Raw genomic sequence first — 25,235 nt, forward strand, 5'->3', positions numbered from 1 at the left:
ATGCAAATATGTGTATTTAGGCATCTCTTGAAGTTTCATTGAAAAAAAATCCACCGTTTCCCTCATGTTTCCCCTTTTTTTCCCACATTTCCGGTTATCGGCGATAACGATATTATATCTTTATCTCTGGCCAGCGAAACTTGTAGCGATACCGACAACTCGAACATTGGTTCTATCCAATGTGATCTCTGACAATCAAGGAGCTTTTGTTGCTGGCAGACAAATTCTAGATAGTGCGCTGATAGCCCATGAACACGCATAGATGCAAGATTTAAAGAGAAGAAAAGTAGCTTAGTTTGCAAACTTGACTTCGAAAATGCCTACGACCATGTGGATTGGAAATTCCTGGATTACATGCTTATGAGGTTGTGTTGCGGCCAAAAGTGGAAGCGCCGGATTAGGTCTTGTGTCCTTTCTTCGTCTTTCTCCATTTTGGTGAATGGGTTGCCTAAAGGTTTTTTTCGAGCTTCTATAGGATTGAAGGCAGGGGAACCCTCTATCCCCTTATTTGTGGTTGTTGGGGAAGCACTTAGTGGTATGCTTTAGAGAGGTGAGGAGTGGGCTTTTCCAGGGATTCAAGATAGCCAACGATGGGCCTCGGATTTCTCACCTTCAATATGCACAGATGATATGCTCCTATTCTGTGAGGCAGATGCAAGTGCAGTGGACAATATTCGGAAATTGCCCGTTTGTTTTGAGGCAGTATCAGGTTTCAATATTAATGTAGCTAAATTTGAACTTCTTGGCATTCACATCGATGAGGAAGAGGTTTGGTCCTTGGCTGATGTTTTTGGGTGTAAAGCTGGTTCGTTCCCATCCACCTATCTCAGTTTGCCCCTTTGTGTTGGAAAACTTCCTATCCATTCTTGGAACAAAGTGATAGAGAGAGTTCAGAGAAAGTTTGCTTGTTGGAAGGACCATCGCATGACTTTGGGGGGGGCAGCATTTTCTAACATGCTCATCTATTTCCTATCTTTATTCCGCTACCCAAAGTCGGTCCTCTCTGGGATTGAAAAGTTGAGGAGACAATATTTGTGGAATGGTGCTAGTGAGGGGAAAAAATTTGACCTCCTAAAGTGGGGAGAGGTGTGTAAGTTGATAAATGAAGGGGGGCCTAGCATTAAGCCTTGGGGTGATATGAACACCACTCTATTGGGGAAATGGATTTGGAGGTTTGGAGTGGAGTAAGGGAAGTTGTGGAGAAAGGTGGTGGAAAGCAAGTACAATATGCAGACAAGTGGTTGGTTCATGAAATCTTCATCCTTTTGCAGGTTGTTTACCATTTGGAAAGGGGTGGCGGCTACTGAGCATTTTATCCGCAGGGGCACGGCCTCTTCTTTGGGAAAAGGGTCTCGGATTTGTTTTTGGGTTGATGCTTGGTGTTAGGATCAGCAATTGCAATCTTTGTTCCCTAGGATTGCTCGGCTAGCTCTAGACATATTCATCTCTGTTGCTGACTGCGTCTCTTTTAGGGGACGGGACGATTTGGACGCCCCCCTGCCGTAGAGATCTCTTGGACATAGAGATCGGCGAATATACTAGCCTCCAAAAGATGCTGAGGAATGTGAGGTTTGATCCTCAAGAGGACTCTTTGGTGTGGTGTATAAGCGCTTCCGAGAAGTTTTCTATTAAATCATTATTTGGTGCGGTTTCGGAATCTTTGCATAGTCTCCTTGGGCATCCGTTCCATCATTGGTTTTATGAGGCTCCTTGTGTGGCTGGTATGTCGAAAGCGAATCCTCACAATAGATAATTCATAGAGAGGTCAATGATTATTCATAATATTTGCTTCATGTGCATGAATAATGAGGAGACAACTGACCTCATCTTTAGCCACTGCCCCATAGGCTATATGGTGTGGAGCTATTTCCTCTCCTCGGTCCACTTGTCTCGGGTGATGCCGAAGTTGGTGGACGACCTCCTTTGGGCTTGGCATGGGGGAGGAGTTGGGAGGACCGACAAATCTAGGTCGAGGCTCCTCATTATGGCAGTTTTCTGGGCTATTTGGAGAGCAAGGAATAGATGTTGTTTTAACAATATTTGGGTGAGGTTATTAGTAGAACCTATTTGTATTTAGAGTCTTGGGTGTGAAATGCGAATGCATTTTGGGCTTTGTTTTCGTTGCTCATCTTTGGCGAGTTAATTTAGTTATCTCCTAGAAAAAAAATGCATATTACATACTTGAAGACCACATTCATTATAATGTGCATTCCATTTAAAGTTTTCAATATACCAAAGACTTTTGTGTCCTATCCTGTGATTCCTATCCTGTCATCCACAAGAAAAAAATAGTATTGTTTGATTAACTCCCTTGCACCGTGATCATGGAGAACTTGAGTCTTTGTCAGTGAAGTTATTTTAAGCACAAGTTCAGTAGTGTCTAGTTTGTGCTTGCTTAATGAATGTGTGGGTGTAGAAAGACTTACCTTAAATGTTAATAATATTAAAAAACAAAAAAAAAAAAATACTTAATAAAACTCACTAGTCAATCACCCCCACCAAAATGAAAATATGCTTTGTTGTGGTTGCTCGACCTTGATGTCCTCATTTTCATCTGGCGGCAGCTATGAAATGGGTATTGCATATTCATAATATCTAGTGGTAAAGGAAAAGATCGGGTCAACGCAAGGTATCCCAAATCGGTTACGTATCGGCCGTAACAGCCGATACGTAACGGTAATGGTGGGACCCGTTACACGATACGGGGTCGAAACGGCCGTTACGGAATTCTATGACCGTAACGGCCGTTACAGGGCCTTGAAAAACACAAAAAAACCTCACCTTTTTTCCTTTCTTTTCTTCTTCTTCTTCTTGTTCTTCTTCTTCTCAGGCAGCTGCGGCTTCTTCCTGTTCTTCTTCTTCTTCTTCTTCTCTCTCTCTCTCTCTCTCTCTCTCTCTCTCTCAATCTCTTCTTTCCCCCTTTCCCTCTTTTTTCTTCTCTCTCCTTTCCCTCTTTTTTTCTTTTTGGTTTCCCTCTCTCTTCATTTTTTTTTTATTTGCAGCAGCTAGTTGCTGTAGGTACGTGTCATGCAAAGACGAGCGCTGACACTCCTCGAGCTCCGAGTTGTATGAACGGTTCAAAGGAGATCAAAGTTATATGGGCTCCATAGTGATGTATTTATTACATCTACACCGTTCATCTATTTTCAGAGATCATTTTAGAGCACCACCCAAAAAATGAATTATATTTAGAGATCATCTGGACCACACCAAAAATAGCAGCGGAGAAAATGATTTTCATGGTTAAACAATTCGTAGGGTGCACAGTAACATTTATTTTCCATCCAATCTGATCAAATCCGAGTGGGCCCCACCATGATGTATATATTTTATCCATATCGTCCATCCATTTTGCCACGTCATTTTAGGTCAGGATCCAAAAAATTAGTAATATCCAAATCTCAGGTGGACCACACCATTGGAAATAGTGGTTATAGAATGCTCACCATTAAAAATTTCTTAAGGTCCACTGTAATGTTTATTTTCAGTCTAACCTATTAATTGGGTTACACTGACGTGGATGAAGGGAAAACACACATGTCAGCTTGATCTAAAACTTTTCTAGCCCCTAATAAATTTTTAATGGTGAACGTTTAATTATTGTTGTTTCTTATGGTGCAGTCCACCTGAGCTTTGGATGTGCCCCATTTTTGGGCTCATGCCCTAAAATTATTTAGCAAAATGGATGGACGGTGTGGATATAACACATTCACCCAAAAAACTTTGACACGTGTGCTGCACTTTACAATCCGAGTCCCTCCTAATTCAAGCCTTAAAAAATTGTACACGAGACATATATTAACTTAAAATTTGGCAATTAAATTATGGACTGCAATTGCTAACTCACAATGCCAAAATCAAATTGTTTGAATAGTTTTAATTGTTAATTTGTGGACTTTTATTTTTTAAAATAGGGCTTTTTGATTTATTTATTTATTTATTTTTTTAATGATTCACTATCCAATAAATGTCCACCAATTTATAAGTGGGATAATGACAATAAATGACATGAATTTGAGGTTGATTTGGAGAATAGATTGGTCCTCCAAGTCAGCCCCAAATTGGCAACGCCATCTACCTGAATTTAATTTCATTTTTTTAAAGAACTATTGGGAGAAATGATATCAAGTTGTTAAGTATAAATTACATATTTAGAAAATTAAATATATGAATTTTGTAGTCAAATTCAAGTTACCTGGTTAAAAAATTAATCAGACAATTCGATACAACTTCTCACCAAAGAGTGGATCGTTACACCACCATAAACATGTTCCAATTTATAAATGAATGCATGTTTGGAATGCTTAGAATATTCCGGATTTAATCCATATTTTTTCATATTTTTTTGGCAAAAAAAAAATATTTGCGCTGTTACGGGCCGTTATGCCCCCGTATCGCCGTTATGTCCCCATATCCGCATCGGTTTCGGAGGGCACCATTACGCCAACCGATACAGATACGGGACACCTTGGGTCAACGAAACCAGAGGACTGATCCTGAGTAGGTAATGACTCCAACCCCGAGTAAGGATATCCACTAGTGCCAGACGAATAGTCGTACTGCTGCTTGTACTGTTGAGACTGAGATCGTGTCTGTGATGAATAACTTGGATCTAGATCTAGATATTTGCATTTATATGGAACATGTGGATTGGGAGGACTACTCCAACATGAATGTGGCGTAACAAGCTTTGTATATTGCCATTGGCCATAAGAATATCTATAAATGTCCACGACTGTAAGCTTGATGATGTCCTTGTGCTTCACTAGTGCCAACCTTCCCTTAATGCTCCTCCCCCTTGGTTGGTTGTGTTATGACTCAATGGACTCAAAAGTTCGACATCGTGTATCCTGTCGATGCTCATCGGCTTCGCAATCTGTAGACGACTGTATAGTGTGTTGAGCAACACCAAAAGTGGGACCAACATCAAGTGCACCACCACCATGACCATCTATCCTTGTCTCGCTACTACTAATTCTCATACTCTTATGCCAAACTAGTCTCTAGATGAAATCTGCCCCCCTTTGTGGGTCCAAGATAGTTGCATGACTCTCTTACTATGTCGTGCATACCATTGGGTCATCCACTTTTAATTTTTCATTGCCCTCTTTTATACGTTTCTCCCATTCTCCAACCAAGGCATTAACATGCTGTCTTCATCATAAATGTTGTTTAAGTTTATTGGACAGTAGTCGGTATCATCGTCGGCTGCTGTAATGCTCTTATGATGTCTTCGCATTCTTAGCCTTATATTGTAGTGCATGATGATGGGTCGATCCAATGTCCCAATCTGCAATATATACTACTTGATTGTGGTTGTAAATGAATGTCGTTGCTTCTCTTGTCCCTTTGACTAATGTCATAACACTCTTTTTCTTCCTAATATCTTCTAATATAAAATCAATATAATGTGCAACATATGGTGACCAAATTGTATGTGGTCTCTTCAGCATCAACATATTACCTGTAGCTTTATATGTTGCTTCGTTATCGGTCATAATCTGCACCACATTCTCCTCTCCAATCTCATCCGCCACTTTATCCATTAGGGAGAATATAATTAGCATTTTTTGTTTCATCTAATGCATCGGTTGACTTATGCAACACTGTTCCCAAGTGGCGGTACACTGTGAAATTGATCATGCTGCATCTGGTTGGGTCAGTCCAACCATTGCAAATGATTGTGCATCGTACGGCATGCAACACAGGTCTAAAGGTAGCCATACCTTCACATTCTCATACTTTGAATTTGTCTATTTCCCCTTAATCTCCCTAGTCGTGGGGTGCCTGAATTCGTTCATGTACTTGCGCTGTTACATTGATTACCACCTGTTAATATGGATAGTTGGCCGCATTTGCGGGTATGTTGGCATGTATAAATAACGTAGTTGTTGCCTTACCTAGATTCTTAATGGAAGTTTTACTCCATATTTGTTTGATCTTCTTTTGTTTACTTGACTGATTCCTAAACAAGATTGGATCAGCAGGGGTCTCTTGGGCTCCACATCTACGTTCATAAGGGCATCATGCGAAGATGTCTCCCGTTGGCTGCCAATCATACTCCGTAATCCACTAAACCAACCCACACTTGTAGTCGCACTCTCAGCTATACTCTCCCCCCCCCCCCCCCCCCCCATCACGTACGGACCTCCTCCCGCCAAAAATGCATTGACGTTCTTTATCTTCATGTGCAACATGCACGCTCTCTCTTAGCCATAGTCACGTCTCTATCTGAATCTTCATCTGATTCAACATTCTCTTCATCATGAAGTCCTACATAATCAGGACCAAACACCTGCTAGGCTGCTTCCAGAACCTCACTTTTCTTCTGTATAACAGCTTGTTTCCCCTTCAACTCATATAAACTATCGCGCATCAAGAGCATTATCTCCCTTGACACTATTGTACACCCCACGACTTAGCCCTTTCAATGTGCCAGATGTTATTTAAGTTGCGTGATTCCACCAGTAATTAATCTGTCATGATAGTTGTGCTTTATTTTGTGCCTAGTACTACACACCTACTGTCGATATTGCTATCCGATACCCTCATTTCCTTGTTGGCTAGCTATTTTCTTACTAGTTATATAGCCTATGAGAGCCTAAGTCTAAAATCCAAATATAATATGGGAGTCTTAAGTCCAAAAAGATTATGACTTATGAGAGGCCAATTAAAGTCCAAATGGGAATCCAAGTACTCAAGTCTAAAAGAATAATCAATAACCCTAACCAACTAATCAATTCTAAAATCCAAATGCTAAAGTGAAAGACTAAAGTAAATAAGTATTTCTTAATTAAGAATGAATCAACCATGATTTATGAAGCTCCAAAACCTATTCAAAATGACAAAATATAAATGTATAATCATTATTCACGTGAAAATAGATATATAAGTAGAAAAATATCAAACAAACTGATTAATATACAAAAACAACATGGTAATAAACAATATTAATTATGAAATAACAAAAACAACATGCATCTAATGTATACACATGATAATGAACCATCACAACTACAAATTGGAAAAAAAAAATATTTTTCATTTTTTTTAAAATTTTTTTAAATTTTTTTAAATTTTTATTTTTATTTTGTTTTCAGCATATTAGTTCCAAAAATAGAAAAAATACAAAAAAAAGGAAAATAAAATAAAATAAAAAACTGATTAATACACAAAGACAACACTATTATATGCCTCTAGTGTATGCACATGATAATCAACCATCACAACTACAAATCAGAGAAAAAATATTTTAATTTTTTTTCATTTTCAGCATTATTTTTTAGACGTAACAACAATTTATTAAGAAACCCGCAAACAGGGGGAACGAATACAAAGTAAAACTAAGCCAAAAAAGAAGAAATAGTTGCAACATTAGCTGCCTTTACATGAGGAGTCCATCCTGATAGAAGCCATTTGACCCTACAAAAAATTTCATCCACCAAGCAACTCTTATTAGAGAAGCATCAATCTTTCCACTCCTTCCAAATGGCCCAAAAGATAGCCATGTTAAGAAGCCAACATAATGCTTTTTCGGCTTTGCCAACTCCTCTCCTATGCCACATCCATAAGAGATACTCGACTGACTTCGACATAACCCACGGCATGCATCGCGACGAAGAAGAAGTTCCACACTCCTCAAGTGAAAAGGCAATGAATGAATAGGTGATCAATAGACTCTGCATCACTCATACACATCAAACAAATATTAGGAAGGATGAGGGATCTCCCTTGGAGATTGTCAATCGTTAGAACTCTCTTTCTTCCCATCAAACAGTTAAAAGACCGCCACGGAGCCCCATAAAACGAATGGTGGAAAGGATGGGGAGGCCAGAAACTCTATTTAACGATTGCAGACTGGAGAAAAAAGATCACATAGAAATTTCCCAGAAGGGTGGCCTTTCCAAAGGAGGGAGTCCTCTTCCAAGGAAGAAGGGATCAGTAACTTCAAACGGTTCAAAAGATCTAAAAACTCGCAAACTTGAACATCGGTCAGATTCCTATGGCAAGGAGAATTCCAAACCATGGCTCCACTGACAATAGAGAAGCATCTAGTGATCGTAATGGAATGATCTAGAGTGAGGAGGGCTAATCTAGGAAAGACCTCTTGGAAAGCCACATCACCATGCCATACATCCATCAAAAAATGAATGTGGGTCCTACTGCCATACTGCCAAGAGCATAAGCAATCCTACTCCGCATAAGGTGTTTTGTTGTTGTTACACCTTTCCAAATACCCAAGGCATGGTATAGAGATGACCTCTTCACAAACCATCCACCTTCAACTACTCCATATTTAGCCACCACAACCTCCCTCCACAGTCTTCCGTGCTCTGTCCCGAATCTCCAATGCTAGTTGCTAAGAAGAGCAATATTCATGAGGCCCAGGCTCTTGATTTTGGCACCCCCCTTTTCCACTAGCCTACATACCTTCCCCCAACAAAGAAGATGAAATTTCCTACCCTTGTTTGCCCCTTTCCAAAAGAAATCTTGTCTCATCTTTTCAAGCTTATCAACCACCGAACTTGGACACTTAAATAGTGACATGAAATAAATTGGCATGTTGGCGAGGATTGCTTTTATAAGAGTCAGCTTCCCCCCATAAGATAAGTAACGACATTTCCAACTAGACAGCTTCCGCCTGATTTTTTCAATGATCTTGTCCCACAAATGTTTGGCTGGCTTCCCAATACAAAGAGGCACACTGAAATATGTAGAGGGAAAAGCTCTTGTCCTGCATCCGAATACTCTCGCAAGAGAGAGAAGCTTGGCATTAGGAACATGGACTCGGCATTAGGAACATGGACTCCTAGCATCTAATTTTGTCGACATTAATCTTTAGCCTCGACATGGCTTCAAAACAAATGATGATTTTATGTAGATTATCCACTGAAGACGTGTTTGCATTGCAAAATAACAAAGTGTCGTCCGCATACTAAAGATGAATGATTTGAGTCTCGTTTTCTGATACTTTGAAACCCTTTACCAGGCCTACAACCTCTGCTGTAAACATCATTTTGCTAAACACCTTATCGACAACCACAAAAAGATAAGGGGAGAGGGGATTGCTCTGTCTGAGGCCCCAAGAAGCCTTGAAAAGCCCTTGCGGCAAACTGTTGACCAATGTAGAAAAAGAAGATGCCTAAACACAGGACTAGATCCATCCCCTCCACCTATCTCCACAACCCAACCGAGCAAGCATGTAGTCCAAGAACCCCCATTTGACATGGTTGTAGGATTTTTTTCATATCTAGATTGAACTCTATACCACTTTGCTTCTCTTTGTATCTAGAATCGACACACTCATGAGCAACCAAGGCACTATTGAGAATTTGTTTTTCTAACACGAAAGCCCCTTGATTTTCTACAATAACCTTAGATAGCACTCCCTTGACATGAATCAACGTAATTAGTTCTGAAAATAAAAAACAAAAAACATATTAATACACAAACAACATTGTTACATGCCTCTAATGCATACACATGATAATCAACCATCACAACTACAAATTGGGAAAAAAATAGTTATTTTTCATTTCTTTTCATTTGAAAGCCTTTGGAATCAAAATACAATAAAACGAATGCCAAAATGACATTTAAATAGAAAAAAATAGTCGTTTTCTGATCGTTATGGGGTCTTTTTCGACCGTTACGAGCAGTAACGGCTATTATGCCCCTTAATATCTGTTACAACCCCTGTAATAACCATTATTGTCCCAAATTTCAGAGGGTCACCATTTTGGACCTGTATTACGTAACGGTATCAGCCGTTATCGTTACGTATTGACTGTTATGGCTGATACGTAACCATTTTTGCACACCTTGGCCTATTGCCTCATCGATGCCTCTCGATCCAAGTACCAGTCTCATTTGCATATTGCACGTGCGTATAGACAACATTAGAATTGTTTAGAGATAAGCCTTTCACAAAGCTTAGCTCCTTTTGGCCTTCTTTAGCAACTTATGGAGACCTTCCATCCACCAAATTACACAATAATGATGATAGGGGTCTCCTTGATACCATGAAAACTCATGAAAAAATGAACAGGAGACTTGTTGGTTAGTTTAGAAAATCAAACTGAATCAATGCATCCTTTGATCCACGTTCTCCATCTTCGTCCAAAACCCATTCCATCATCATCATCATCATCATCTATGCTTTATATACCAATTAATTGGGGTCGACTGCATGAATCTTGTTCCTCTATCCCATCTTTGGAAACTTCTTGGTTAGCAATCTTAACTAATGCCTCATTTCACTAAGGTATCTAAAGTGGTCATCTTCAGAAACTTCTATGTTAGCAATCTTAACTAATACCTTGTTTCACTCTATTGTTACTAAAATTGCACTTCTTATACTTTGTTATATTCTGACTAATTTTAAATCCTTTAGATTCTAAAGCACCACTCCATAAATCTAACTCTGTGTTTGCGCACTCCTTCGTCTTGTCAATCTAAACTATGCCATTTGCAAACAACATACACCATGGGATCTCTTTTTGCAAATGCCTCGTTAAATCGTCTATAACAAATAGGAAAAGGTAGGAGCTCAATGCCGATCCTTGGTACAAGCCCATAGTAATTGGTAACTCCTCTCCACTAGTGGTCCTCAAATTTGTTATCTCTCTCATACATATTCTTAATCATGTCAATGTATCTTCTTGAAACTTCTTCCTTCCCAACACCCATTAGATTAACTCTCTACGGACCCTAATATATGCTTTCTCTAAGTCAATAAAGCCCATGTGGAGATCCTTTTTCCTCTCTCTATATTTCTCCATTAATTGTCCAAGTAGGAAAGTAGCTTCAGCGGTAGACCTCCCTGGCATGAAACCAAACTGATTTTTTGATAGACTCATCTCATGTCTCAATCTTTGCTCAATCACCCTCTCCCAAAGTTTCATAGTATGACTTATAAGTTTAATCCCATGAAGTTAGTGCAACTCTGTATGTCTCCTTTGTTCTTATAAAAAGGTACTATGGTACTTTTCCTCCATTCTTTTGGCATTTTTTTTTTTGTTCAATCTTACAATATTGTTTGACAACTTTGTCAGCCAAATAACCAAGCATCTCTCATACATTTCCAAACCTCTATTGATATACTCTCTTGTTTGAGGGCCTTTCCTGTTTTCCTCTATCTCAAAGCTTCTTTCACTTCAGATATCCTAACCAACGGAAGTATCTATGGTCTTGAACGTCATTTGAGTGTGGTTTCTTCTATCCTTATGCTCTCAAATTGGTTGTCTTTTAACAAGTTCTGAAAATAGCTTCTTCACTTGAATGTAGCTTCTCCACCTTTCATTGGTTTCATTGTCCTTTACTAGTGCTATTTGGTTATCACTCTTACTCCAAAGCACATCGTTGAAAACCAATCTAAAACACAATTGTACTGAGTCTCTTGAACCAAGCGCGAGGTGACTGTCTAAGGCCATATAAAGCTTTCTTAAGATGTCATACTTTTCCAAGTGAGCCCTGATGCTGGAAACTAGGAGGAGGTGACATGTAGATCTCCTTATGAAGATCACCATTCAGGGAGGCCTTTTTAATGTCCAGTTGATAGATGAGCCAATGGTGATTTGCTGTTATTAATAGTAGGGCGCCCACCGAATTAAGTTAGGCAATTGGAGAGAAGGTGTCATGATAATCAACGCCAAACTTCTATGTGAAGCCTTTAGCAACAAGAGGAGCTTTATGACATGCAACTGATTCATCTAGGTTATACCTAACAGTACATACCCACTTGCACCCAGTGTTCGAGTTGTCAGTATCGCTACAAGTTTCGCTGGCCAGAGATAAAGATATAATATCGTTATCGCCGATAACCAGAAATGCAGAGAAAAAGAGGGAAACACGGGGAAAACGATAGAATTTTTCAATGAAACTTCAGGACATGCCTAAATACACATATTTGCATATTTAGGAATAAAAAATTGCGAAAAGAATACATTACATAATAAGTTTTCATTTAATGGGACCCAAAAAGCATGCGATGCCATAAAAAATTACTTTAATAGCAACCAAAATGAGTTTATATATTACAAATGCAGTTGGCATACAGTAATTAAGACACGTAAAAGTAAATGAACTCAAAGATGCCAAATCAAGGATGGATTGGATTATCCAATCAGTGTGGTTTTTGCATGATAGAGATGTACATGTGGCAAAATCTAACATAATCTAAACCGTGTTTTCGCTTCATCAAGATCTGTGTGACCTGATCAAGAGGTTGGATGGCAAAAAAAAAAACATTACAATGGCCCAATGAAGTTTTTAATGGTGGGCATTTAATGACCACTGTTTCCCTTAGTGTGGTCCACCTGAGATGCAGATCTGTCTCATTTTGGACTCATGCTTTAAAATTATTTATCAAAATAAATGGACAACATTGATAAAATATTTATCATTATGATGGACCCACAGAACATGGACTCATCAATCCACGGATCCAAACAAGTCACACGTGTGCACCATATAAATCAGTACGCTTATCATACTGAGTCAACTGTGTGGGGCCCATAAGTTTTGGAGCAAGCTAGTATTTATGTTTTCCCTTCATCCAGGTCTATTAGACCTTATGAACAAATTGGATGGAAAACAAACATCATGATGGGTCCTAGGAAAGCTTCAACGGTGGATATCATTCCCACCACAACTTCCTGTGGTGTGGAACACTTGAGCCTCATATCTGGCAACATTTTGGGCTCATTCCCTAGAATAACATATCAAAATAGATGGACGATGTAGATAAAACAAATATATCATGGTGGGCCTTACAGAGCCCTGACAGGACCATCCATCTCTAGGCTCCTGATCTGCGCCAACGCCGATTTTCCCAGAAGCAAAGTTATCGTGAGAACTTTTTGAGAACTCATCATATGTGATGTGAGTCCAAAATCTGAACGGTCTAAGTGATGCAGCACTCCATGAAACCTCTATGGTTCAACTTTTGCTTTCATCTAAGACTTCAGTGGGCCATTATAAAAGAAAACATTTTTCTCCCTTGATTTGCATCTTTCTTTGCTATGGCCCACCAGAGTTTTAGATCAGGGTAAAATTTGGTGCCTGGGAGTTTCATGGGATGCCGCATCACATGAACCATTCAGATTGGAGGCCCATTACATGTGTGAAAAGATGCCTACGTGCCTCGTGTAGCCGTGCTCGATAAAAAAGGACGTGGATTAGCTATGAAAGGTTGAGTAGCGAGACTCGCTACTGAAGTGACGTCACCAAGTTATGTGGGTCCTATCATGATGTATGTGTTGTATCCACACCGTTCCATCCATTTGGAGAGAACATTTTAGGGCATGATCCAAAGAATTAGGCGGATCCAAAACTATAATGGACCCCACCACCGAAAACAGTGGAGTGAGTTACACCCACCGTTGAAACCTTCCTAAGGTCCACCGTGATGTTTATTTGAGATCCAATCTGTTCATAAGTTAACACAAACATTAAATAAGGTAAAACACAAATATCAGCTTCATTGAAAACTTTCGTGGCCATTAGAAATTTTTAATGGTGGGCGTCACTCTCTCCACTTTTTTCTATGGTGGGGTCCACTCGAGCTTTGGATCTGAATCATTCTTTGGCTCATGACCTAAAATGGTCTCTCAAAATGGATGGACGACGTGGATGCAAAACATACATCATGGTGGGACCCACAAAACTTGGTGACGTCACTCATTAGCGAGTCTGGCTACTCAACCCATTAGTAGCACATCCGCGTCTGATAAAAAAGGGCTCTGAACCCATTTTTTTATCCAAGAGACCCTAAAACCCCTGAATTTTCCCCCCCAAATCTCCGGATTTCTTTGGATTTTTTTTTTTCCCCTCATTTCCTTCCTAAATCAATTCCGTTTTCAAGTGACAATCTAATAGAAGAAAGAAAAAAAGGGAATCGAGATTTTCTTTACAGTAGCCTACGAATGGTGAGCTTCGATTCGAATGGCCCACCAAATGTAGCTTCTAATCGGGGCAATCTATTCTACAGGTGCGGAAATCCACCCTATTGAAAGTTTCCCTCTCTCTCTCTCTCTCTCTCTCTCTCTCCAATTTTTTCAGAATATTTCTTCCAACATGTTTCGTATCGTTGGACTGCGATGATATTGCGAACACTGCTGACAACTGGACTTTTCGCAAAAAATCGATAAAATCACCGAAAAATCGGCGATATTAGGAAGAGAAATGAAAAAAGGGAGTTTCGGTGTCGCAACTCTAGTGATACCAAAATTATCGGCGATAATTCGATAATATCGCCGATAATTTAAACACTGCTTGCACCCAACTACGAGATGACCTTCTGGGAGATCTTCCAACTCCCAGGTGCTTTGCTTCTCCGGAGTAACCCTCCAGCATCGCAGCTTTCCACCCGGGGTTTGTTACTTTGGAGGGAACTGAACAAAGGAGAGGGCGGCAACAAAGTTATGAAAAGACGGAGATAGACACTAATAGGAAAACAAAATTGCTAATATGATGAGGAGAGGTAGAGTGATACTGTGCTGGAGCTATGATGGTGCGCTTCACCTTATGAACAACGATAAGAAGATCAATAGACTGTGTAGAAGATTTAAGGATCTGTAGTCAGTGGTGGGACAGGTGACATAGGGAGGCATTAGAGTTGTCCTCATCACTAGTGCTGCATTCATCCGTGACAGGAAGAGGAAAATTAGCAACTGGAGAGCAGCAGTGGACTTTGCCCCAAAGTGAGGAATATCATTCAAGGAGGTAGCATCCCGAGAAACATACCAGTGCTTGGTAGCCAGGCAATAGCACTCATACCCTTTTTGCGTTGATGGGTACCCAAGGAAAACACGCTTGAGACCTATAGCTAAGACCTAATTATCTTGCGGATATCCAGGAGTATGGATTCTGTGAACAGATGCTGGACTTAGATATCTATGGCTGAGACCTAATGATCTTTGAATGATACATCAACGACAATGAGGAGATGCTAGTACAGGGTGAGTTCTGCATGATGAGTTTGGAAGGCAGATATCTGAATTGGACGAGGGGTCGAGATGCACTCTGAAACCCATTCCATTTAGTAAATAATTGAGAAAAACCCAATCGATGCAGTAATAGGCCTTTTCCATAACTATTTTTAACAAAAACTGCTTCCTTCTTTTAATGAATTTATCAATGCTCTTGTGAGCTAACAACCCATTTTCTATGTATCTCCTAGCCAGTGATTTAAATATCAATAATATTGTCAGATATTATAGGTATTACACAGGACTGATATGAAACACCTAGGGAGTTGTACTGGTATCTCATAATTTATTGCAATATATCACCTACATCGTGCTATATCGATATATCATGTGATATATAGGCAAAACCCATTAAATTCCCCTGTATTGTCGATACACGTGATATAAAAGTCCTTTGTATTGTCGATGCATGCGATATGTATCGATGATATGAGGGTAGAGCACCTCCCAAAAATTCGAGAAAAATAAAAGCCCCACAAAAACATGCAATCGTTCCACTTTGCCACTTCTACAACCCCCAATCATGAAATTTAAGGTGGCTATTGTGAGAGATTTCCACTTGCAAATCAAGCATAACATTGATATGGAATCCATTGCAATCCATTTCTCACTAGTACCTTGGGAAATAATTATTAAGAAATCCTTTCTTTTTCTCCATGGATTCCCACTTATCAAACATGAACTAAGATCAGAAGGTTCCCACAAGGATTCGTCATACCTTGAACAGGACACATCTTATATCTTGGTTGAAATAAGAATATATGGGAGCTAAGTCTCTGGCTTGTTTAACAAGCTAGTAGAGACAGTGTGGTGTGTGTGAGTGATGTAGGGTTCAATCCCTGGTAGTGTCTAACCTTTCAAAAATAAAAATTTTAAAAAATGTGGGAGCTAATTCCTGCATTCAACTCGGGATAAATCTCAAAATAAGTTAGGATAAGTCTCAAAATAAGTTCCTAAAAGACCCTTAACCTCATGACACTAGTGTCATATACTTATGTCTGGATCAAGTATCTTACTCTTGTAAAAGGTTAGCATCGGGTAAGTTATGCAGTAATTTCAAGTGGGAAATGCATCCAGCATCCCTCATCCAAGTGGTGACCAATTCTTTTAACATTAATTCCTCAAACCATCAACTTGTTCAGCAGATGACATAGGACTTGCTCAGTTGCAGAATCCTTATAAGTTATAACTACGTATCGCTCCCGCTTCGAATTGTGTTCCTGGCTCCTTCCTTTCTATTTATGCTGGAAAACATTTTGAAACAGATGCTTCCTGCACCCACACCTGAATCTGTTGCCGCTTGGCTTCACGCTGCGCGCAACTATACATCGGAGTGACGGGTGATACAAGAATATATGCTCATGGTGTATGAGATTTCATTGATTTAAGTATAGCAGCCCAATAAGACAAAAATATTGGAAAACATTTCCTCTCAAGGTCATTGATTAACATTATATGTGAATTGCTTTGATTAAGACATCATGTTTAAAAAAAAAATCAGACCAGCATTCATAAACGTTATTTTGCTTGTAGGAATTTTATGTGAGCTTTGTCATATTTATATCTGCTAGAGGGAAAGCTTTTAACTGGCTGTAGAACACTCCACATTTCAGAGGAGCTTATCCATGCTATTATGGGCTCTAGTATTGGGCCTCTTTTGTCATCAACCAGAGCTTTCTGGTGGAAGCACAAAATTTGAATATTTTCCTCTTCCATTATCATCAAAAGGTTTTTGGTGGAAGCTTCAAATTCATATGCTGCCTTTCGTTAGTTGTTAGTTGTTACATGTTCATTTATTTTCTATTAGAACTATATTTCTAACTTTATGGACAGACTATACTTAAACTAATTTCTCATCATCATCATCAAAAGCTCATCCCAAACAAATGGGTTGGCTGCACTTCTAATGCAAACGGGGTTGAGAGAAGTGAAAGGGTTTCACTATGGTGGATGGGTACAAGCTTCCCCCAACCTCACCCTCTTGACAAAAGCCCTCTCAAACACAAAATAGTAAAATGCCAAAAGTCCCGTACATCCTCTACAACCCTCTTTTGTAGAGGCCTAGCTAAAGCACCATGAAATTACTTAGTTACCCCTACTGACCCAACATTCATTACTACATCCAATTTTTGAGAGCAATTACATGAAAGTGACAGATGGCCACTTTGAAGAAATTCTCTTTAGGGCTCCCTACTTTAAGGGAGAGATGGACTAATGTTGTCAGCATTTCTTCAAAATGCTTGTATCTGTTGCATACAAAAATATGACCATCCTTCGTTGTTATTATTATTATTCTAATACTTCCAAAATGACTTCCATTGCAGGTTTTATCACGTCTATCTGATTTGGAAGCCACTCTGGATGCTGGGATCCGTCACAGAAATAAGGCCCTTAATTCCATTGGATTTGACTTAAGAAAGTGGATCACTATGGTGAGTAAGCTGTAGCTGCTGTCTGTATAACGCCTTATGTTAATGTATGACCTGTATTTATTGTGTAAAAAGAAGTAAATCTGCATCACAATAGACAATCAATTGATGTTAGTTAGGATATATATATATATCGGTATTTAACAAATAATATGCAGGAAAGGAAATGTAATATGCAGTTTTATTTGATATCTTTTTTTTTTTTTTTCTCTCTGTTGACTTGCCATCCTCCAGGTAAAGAAAGAGAAAGCTGTGTATGATACCTTGAATATGCTCAATTTTGATGTTACCAAAAAGTGTCTGGTTGGAGAAGGCTGGTGCCCTTTTTTTGCAAAACCTCAGGTAACATTCTTGCTACTAACTTGGGCATATTATTAATGCTTGCATGTTGTTAATGCTTTCTCCTTGGACAAATTTCCTTACATAATGAAATTCAATATTTTTGAGAGATGGATTGTAGTGTTGGCTGATTAACATTACCTTTTAACTGTAATTCTATCTTCTTGTGCAACAGATTCAGGAAGCACTACAACGTGCAACAATTGATAGCAATTCTCAAGTGGGGATAATATTTCATGTGATGGATGCTGTGGAATCACCACCCACGTATTTCAGAACTAACCGCTTCACACATGCATTTCAGGAAATTGTTGATGCATATGGGTCTGTCTTCGAACTTATACCCCATGTGGCTTAACCTCTAATAATATCTTGTGCTTAGGAACTTTTTTTTTTTGGAAGGTATCTTGTGATTAGGAACCTCTCAGAAAAAAAATCTTATGCTAGGAGAACCTAAATTTGTAAATGTATGGCATGTGTCCTGAAAAAGGTGTATCCTTTGTGAACTGAACAATCTTGTTGACTGAAGTGCCAACAATCTAAGAAGCTGCATATTAATGCCCTTGATGCTTGAAAATTTTCTAGTGTTGGAATTGCACAAACCGCCTAGCCTCTTGCGCTGCCACATTTAGATGTATTCTACATCCAATATCATTTATGTTTGAATGTCAATTAAACTTTATTTCAAAGGTAAAGGCTATGCAAGAGAAAGCAAGAATGAGAAAAGAAAAAGAGTGATGATAAGAAATCATCTCCACCAACATAAAAGCGTACACTATGAAAAACAGTAGCCAAAAAATAAGTAACTTGAAAACTTGTCAAAATTGCATGATTTACCATTCAAAATGTACCTTATTTGATGTGAACCACACCTCCACATTGCAAATCCATGAAAATTGTACAAATTGTATATTAATTGCATTGATTTGTACAATTTTTGTAGCCAACCCTTTTGCTATCCCCAAAACTTAAATATGCACTTTATTAATGAAAATGAGATTTTTTATTATTATTATTATTATTATTATTATTATTTTTTTTTTTTTTAACTTCTTGCTTTTAGAAACATATAAAGTCCCTGCCTAGACCATCTCCACCCAGTGTTTCGAAATATCGGTATCGCATTACGTATCACATTCTTGGGATACAGATACGTATCGGTTATTGCAAGGGATATATCGTTTGTATCGTGTAATTTATCTCACTTTTTGGGAAACATTGGGAAAATGGTTGAATTTTTCAATGGAACTTAAGGGATTATTAAAACAAACCTTAATACATACTTTTAAATCATAACATCTCAAAAAAGAAGTGCACATAATAGGTTTCCTTTGTATAGGTCCTATGCGATGTGTTGTCTAACTGAACTAATGCAACTATATTCAAATTGAATGCATAACATTTAGAGTGTATGTGATTATTTCATCAAACACTCCTAAATACTTCAAAATTAGTCTAAATTGACAATTGGTTGAAGGGAAATTTTGAAAAAAAATTAATATTTTAATAAATTTTAATTATTATTTTTTTTTTAATTTTTCGAAAATTGACAAGGACTTAACAAATTAGTAGACCAGCCCTCATACATGCTTGATTTCATGTTTGGAGTCCATCTATCCCAACACCATCTTCTCTTTTCTTCCCCATTTGGGTATTTTCTTCAGGTTCTTAATTCTCCCATCCCAAATCTGTCTTCTCCCAAACTTAACTTTTCCATATCCATCCACAATCCAAATCCTAACCGACCTAAACCCATCCACCCCACGCCACACGTATGACCGTACAGCCACACGTGTGAATCCCGCCTTGCTGCTTTTTGGTTTCCCATCATCATTATATCAAAACCTCTTTCTTCCATCCCCGAAACCCTAACCCTAAACCTAAAATTCCTAATTTTTCTACTTTCTTAAATTACACTAACCCAACTTTTCACCCTAGATTGTATTAGGTTTTCTACTTTGAAATAGACTGTACCCTATGCTAATTGGGTGTCCCTATATCCATTAGATCCTGGTTTCTTTTTATTTAATGGTCTTGTGTTACGATATTGGTAGCTTATGATAGGATTATGCATGATGCTCTTTTGATTTTCATGATATTTGTGATGATTATAGTGATGTTTGTTTGTTTGGTTTTTTTTTTTTCCATTATCTTAATTCGGCTACTTGATCTCACAAGTTAATTGGTTCATGCATTGGTCCTGCATCACCATCTTTCCTAAGTTTGGCCCCTTCATCTTTCCTCTCTAAACTCTCTATCTTGGGAAGAGCTCCACCTTTTTTTTTTTTTTTTTTCCTGTTGTCTTGTCCAAAATTCAACTTGTTCCATTCCTTTAAAATTGCTTTAATGAATTAGAGCTTTTTGATAAACCCGTAACCTGTCTAACCTTTTAGCCTTCATTCTGACTACCTCATCTCAGTGAGCTCCAAGAATCCATCCTGCTTTAACCACTAATTTTGAAACCTAAAAGGGTAAATCTTAGTTGCAATTCCCAAGGACTTAAAAAGCAGATTGGCGGATCGTCGGAAGCTGGTCTTGGAAGAAACAGATTGAACTAATCCTTAGTAATGAATCTCCCATTCAGATGTAATGAGAATTATGTCCAACCTACAGATTGACGCATGTTGCTGATTATTGGTCCATGTAAACTTGCTGCTGCCAAGAGGAAGGTCAATCATGCTTATGAGCTACAGAATCTGCAAACTTTCACACGGAAGTGGTAATTTTACTGCCGCTCAACTTCTCAAATGCAAATTTGTTTGTGTTGAAATCACCCTGCACGCACCACGGCAGATTCCCCTGCTCTTTAAGGATGTCCTCAGCGTCGAGGAACATGTACTAGGGTGTATGTGCGACTCGTTCAGATCATGAGCTAGAACAAATGAGACGATTTTTCCAGTGTCTTCTATTGGCAAAGGATAATTTCATCCTTAGATGATGCAGGATGAGGTTTTCTAACTTAAGATGATAACAAATTCAGATTTCAGATTTCGTGAGCAATAAATGTAAAATTCAGCAACCTCATATCAATTCAAACAACAATCAAATAACCATATGTAAAGCCGTAGGCTACCATATGCTCGAAATAGGAACTATTAAAATACTATCACCATAGGTCCCAATAGAATTAAGGAATTCCACAATTAACATAGGGTTACTCTAATAATCAAAAAGAATTATTTGAATCTAAAAGGGATTAACAAAAATTAGGGTTTAAGATGATCTAGGGTTAGGGTTTTGAGAGAAACTCGGAAAACTTGAAAATTATGGTTTGGGTTTTGAGAAAAGGGGAAAAAGTAATGAATTAGGGTTAGGGTTTTGGTTGAATGATAGGGGAAAAGAGGGGAAACCAAACACGTGCAGGGGGGGCACGTATGGCTCGTCCGTACAGATGGGTGTGTTCCCGCACTAGCGGATTAGGTTATGGGATGGGTAGGTTTTGGGATGTGAGGGTTTGAGGAGAAGTTAGGATTGAGAAAAGATGAGAAAAGGGAAAAGGGAAAAGAGAAGTAGAGTTTGAGAGATACCTTGTAGAGAGAAAAGAGAGGGAGAAGAAAAAAGCTTGGATTCACACCAAATAGTAAACCTTTAGAATCACACCAAGAGAAGGCTCCACACCAAACATACGAAAAGCTTTGTAAATTGAAACTAAACATCTAAACCACTAAAGAACATAAAAATAAAACAATCCTAAAATAACATAATGTCATTTGATGAAGATGGTTCACGATTAATGGTCTGATCATGTGCACCATGTGATCCAATGGTCCGATCGTCGTGCCCATCTAATCTAACAGTCCAAATATCTCCCTCTAGCAACCCACATGCATCTTCCCGATGCTGGGTCTTCCAAATGCTCGTACATGCTGTGGGGTCTTTAACATGGGCACTCGCCTAGCCATAGAGAGACTGAGACCCGCCTCCTCTGATATGTGCGTAAAGGTGTGCATAATGTGATGTCCCCATCATTAGAGCTTCCTACTGGCTAGTTCATTTAGATCATAGGACTTCCATTAATGTGCATCAAAATCCATCTTACAGCAACACATTTGTGGAAATTGAGAATCCTCCTTACATTCGTAATCAACTTCTAGGCTATCAGTGTTCCACATGGTGGTTATGCCCCTTTCCAAAGCTAGAAAGAAAGAAAACTGTTTTATACTGATTCTCCACATTCACTTATTTCTCTACTTGATACACTTTCCAATTTTGATTCCTCGAGAAGGACCACGTCACAATTTCTTCTTCTCAACATTTCCTTTACAGTTTGTTGATGATTAGGGTTGTCAAGACCCTTGATGTTCCATAAAATTATCTTCATTTGTCCACCACTTGTTTATCCCTACCTCCTTCCTACTATATATATTTCTTTCGTCTAAACTTGTTAAGAAGGAGAGAATTTGAGACAGAGCATATGGAGCTGGGATGTCCAACCTTCTCTTATTTAATAAAATTACATGTATGCCCTAATATGAAGGTAAAAACTTAAGGAAGGCTAAGAGGCATAAGGAAAGCATGAAACAAAGAAAAAATGCTTAAAAATTAAGGACAAAGGTCCATAACATATAAGTCCTACGTTTATGTACTTGTGGGCCTAGTCATAGATCCACACACATAATACCCACTCCTCCTCAAGCTGAGGCGTAAATATCAATCACGCCCAGCTTGCCAATAGCACGTCCTCCAGCTTCCACCATAAGCGCCTTTGTGAAGATATCTCCTAACTGCTTGGAGAACGGAATAAATAGTGTAAATAAAACCTACAACTACCTTCTCATGAATAGAATGACAATCGGCTTCAATATGTTTTATGCGCTCATGAAAAACTGGATTGGAAACTCTGTGAATAGCAGCTTGATTGTCACAACACATAGGCACATGAGTCTTCACAGGAAATCCCAATTTAGAAATAAAGCTTTGTGTTCGCCATAACACAATACGCAGCCTCAATACTAGACGGTGTCATAACTGTTTGCTTTTTAGCCTTTAAGGTGACTAAATTGTCGTAAAAAAAAAAGTATAGTAGCCTAATGTAGAGCGACGATCATTTGGAAAACCTGCACAATTTGCATCAGAATATTCTTCAATATAAAGTTTATCACAACAACTAAATAGAGGCCGCGCTCGGGAGATGATTTGATGTAGCGTAAGATGCGACGAATTGCTTCAAGGTGGATAGAACGGGGAGCATGCGTGAATTGGCATGAGACAAATCTGAATGAGTAATTGTCTAATATATTAATCTCCCAACCAAGTATTGGCACGTGCAAGGATCATTAAGAAGTTTCCCATTTTGTCATAAGCTTGTTATTTACTTTGAATGGAGAATCAATTGGTCTGACACCAAGATTACCTGTTGAAGACAACAAATCAATGGTATATTTTCTTGAGACAACTATGCCCTTTTTGGAATGAGAGATTTCAATTCCAAGAAAAGATTTTAGCAGTCCTAAGTCTTTGATATCAAACACCTTACTCAGGTATAATTTCAACTAAAAATGGCATTAGTATCATCACCTTGAATAAGAATATCATCCAAATAGACACTCACAATAATAGTCTCCTTCACATGCCTCTTGACAAATGAAGAATGATTAGAATGAATATGAGAAAATTCAATACGAATCAAGGCTCCGTTGAACTTATCAAACTAGGCTCGAGGAGCCTACTTCAAACTATATATCGCCTTCTTCAGACGACATACCTTCTGCTCATTCTCCTTTTGAGTAAATCTAAGAAGAGGAAGCATACATATCTTCTCAGTCAAATCACCATTCAAAAATGCATTTCTAACTTCTAGTTGATGCAAGCGTCAATGCAAATGGGCAGCAAGAGAAATAATCACCTAAACATAGTTCATCTTAGTAATAGGAGCAAAGGTCTTAGAATAATCCCTCACTAAAAGCTTGCATAAAGCCTTTAGCTACAAGGCGGGCTTTATGTCAAGCTATACTTCCGTAATGATTGTGCATATGTGCATGCACCCAACGATAACCCACAAGATTCCTCTCGACTAGTAACACAACCATCGCCCAAATATGATTCTTTTCAAAAGCTACCATCTCCTCCTCCAGCTTGTCTTCATAGAGGACAAATAAGAGCCTCAAGATTTTTAGGAATAGTGGAGGAAGAGCACTCAAGTGCAAAAACAAAGGACCTACTTATGCTGAGGAGATAAAGAATGATGGGAAACAAAGCGTTGAATGGGATGAGAGGTACATTGTCTTTTTTCTTTTCTAATAACAATAGGTAAGCCCATGGAATAGGATCAAGGACATTCCTTTGTTCATATACTTTCAAGTTGGACTTAGTAGAATCAATATCAACCTTATCTCTACTATTATCGGTTTTGAAAGGAACAAACAATATTTCACCAAACTTAAAGACATGGATGGGAAGAACCATATAATGTGGCTCCCTCTTACCACTAGAAAAATACAGAGCATCTTTAACAAATTTCGCATCCATAGTAACATAATGCTTTTTAGTAACTGGATCAAAGCATTTATACCCCTCTTGTGAAGACGAATATCCCAAGAAAATGCAGTTGACAGTTCGATTTGACAATTTATTTCTAAGAGGATTAATATTATAGACATCACATAACACACTCCCAAATACCCGCAATGGAATTTTAGGGATTGGATAGAAGGCCAAAAATATTGAACAAGTGACTCTTTAACAAGAACTTTTGCAGGAAGACAATTAATCAGATAACAGGCTGTGAGAACAACCTCTGGTAAAAATGATTTAGGAATAGGCATACCAATGAGGAGATCATGAGTAACTTCTAAAAGATGTTTATTTTTCTTCTTTTTAGCAATTCCATTTTGTTGCGGGTTACATGCACACATGGTCTGAGAAGTAGTATCATGCTCCTAAAGATAAAGATAACATAGTATGGGAAAGATATTCTTGTACATCATTTGTACGGAGAGTTCAAATATTCACATTAAATTAATTTTTGACCCAACTATGAAACACTTTGAAAATAGAGCCAACATCATTTCTAGTTTTCATTAAATAAATCCACGTCATATGAGATGCATCATCAATAAACGAGTAAAATATTTAAATCCATTAGAAATAATAGGAATTGGATCCCATACATCTAAATGAACCAAAGAAAAAATTCAACTGGACCATATCTTGGTCTGCACAATAGGATAAATAGACTTATGATGTTTGGCTATGATACAAATCTCATACTTTTAAGTTTTTAATATCATTAGATTCGTAATAAAGACTGTAAGACTAGACTCGAGGGACGACCAAACCTATAATTCCAAATGTAAAGGTCTTCCTTCTTAACACTAAGACACTCGCTAATATGACTTGAAATATTTAAACGAAAAATGTATAAGCCATTCTTCTCATGTCTACCACCGAGCAACTTTGTCATCTTTAGATATTAGAAAACACAATGATCAGGATAAAAAAGTCACACTACAATTCAGGTCCTCGGTAACTTTACTAA

At 38.3% G+C, this 25,235-nt stretch overlaps 1 protein-coding gene across 1 annotated transcript in view; it reads left to right on the forward strand.

Annotated features, from left to right (window-relative positions):
• LOC131253207 (V-type proton ATPase subunit a1) overlaps positions 1–25,235 on the forward strand; it is an 83,506-nt gene that overhangs the window by 37,962 nt on the left and 20,309 nt on the right. Inside the window, exons 8-10 of the mRNA XM_058254105.1 lie at positions 17,315–17,422; positions 17,654–17,761; positions 17,934–18,082. Coding sequence (XP_058110088.1) covers positions 17,315–17,422; positions 17,654–17,761; positions 17,934–18,082 — 365 coding nt within the window. The remainder of the gene's footprint in view (positions 1–17,314; positions 17,423–17,653; positions 17,762–17,933; positions 18,083–25,235) is intronic.

The sequence above is a fragment of the Magnolia sinica genome, chromosome 8, assembly GCF_029962835.1.
Source record: "Magnolia sinica isolate HGM2019 chromosome 8, MsV1, whole genome shotgun sequence".
In the NCBI taxonomy this organism is placed as follows: Eukaryota; Viridiplantae; Streptophyta; class Magnoliopsida; order Magnoliales; family Magnoliaceae; genus Magnolia; species Magnolia sinica.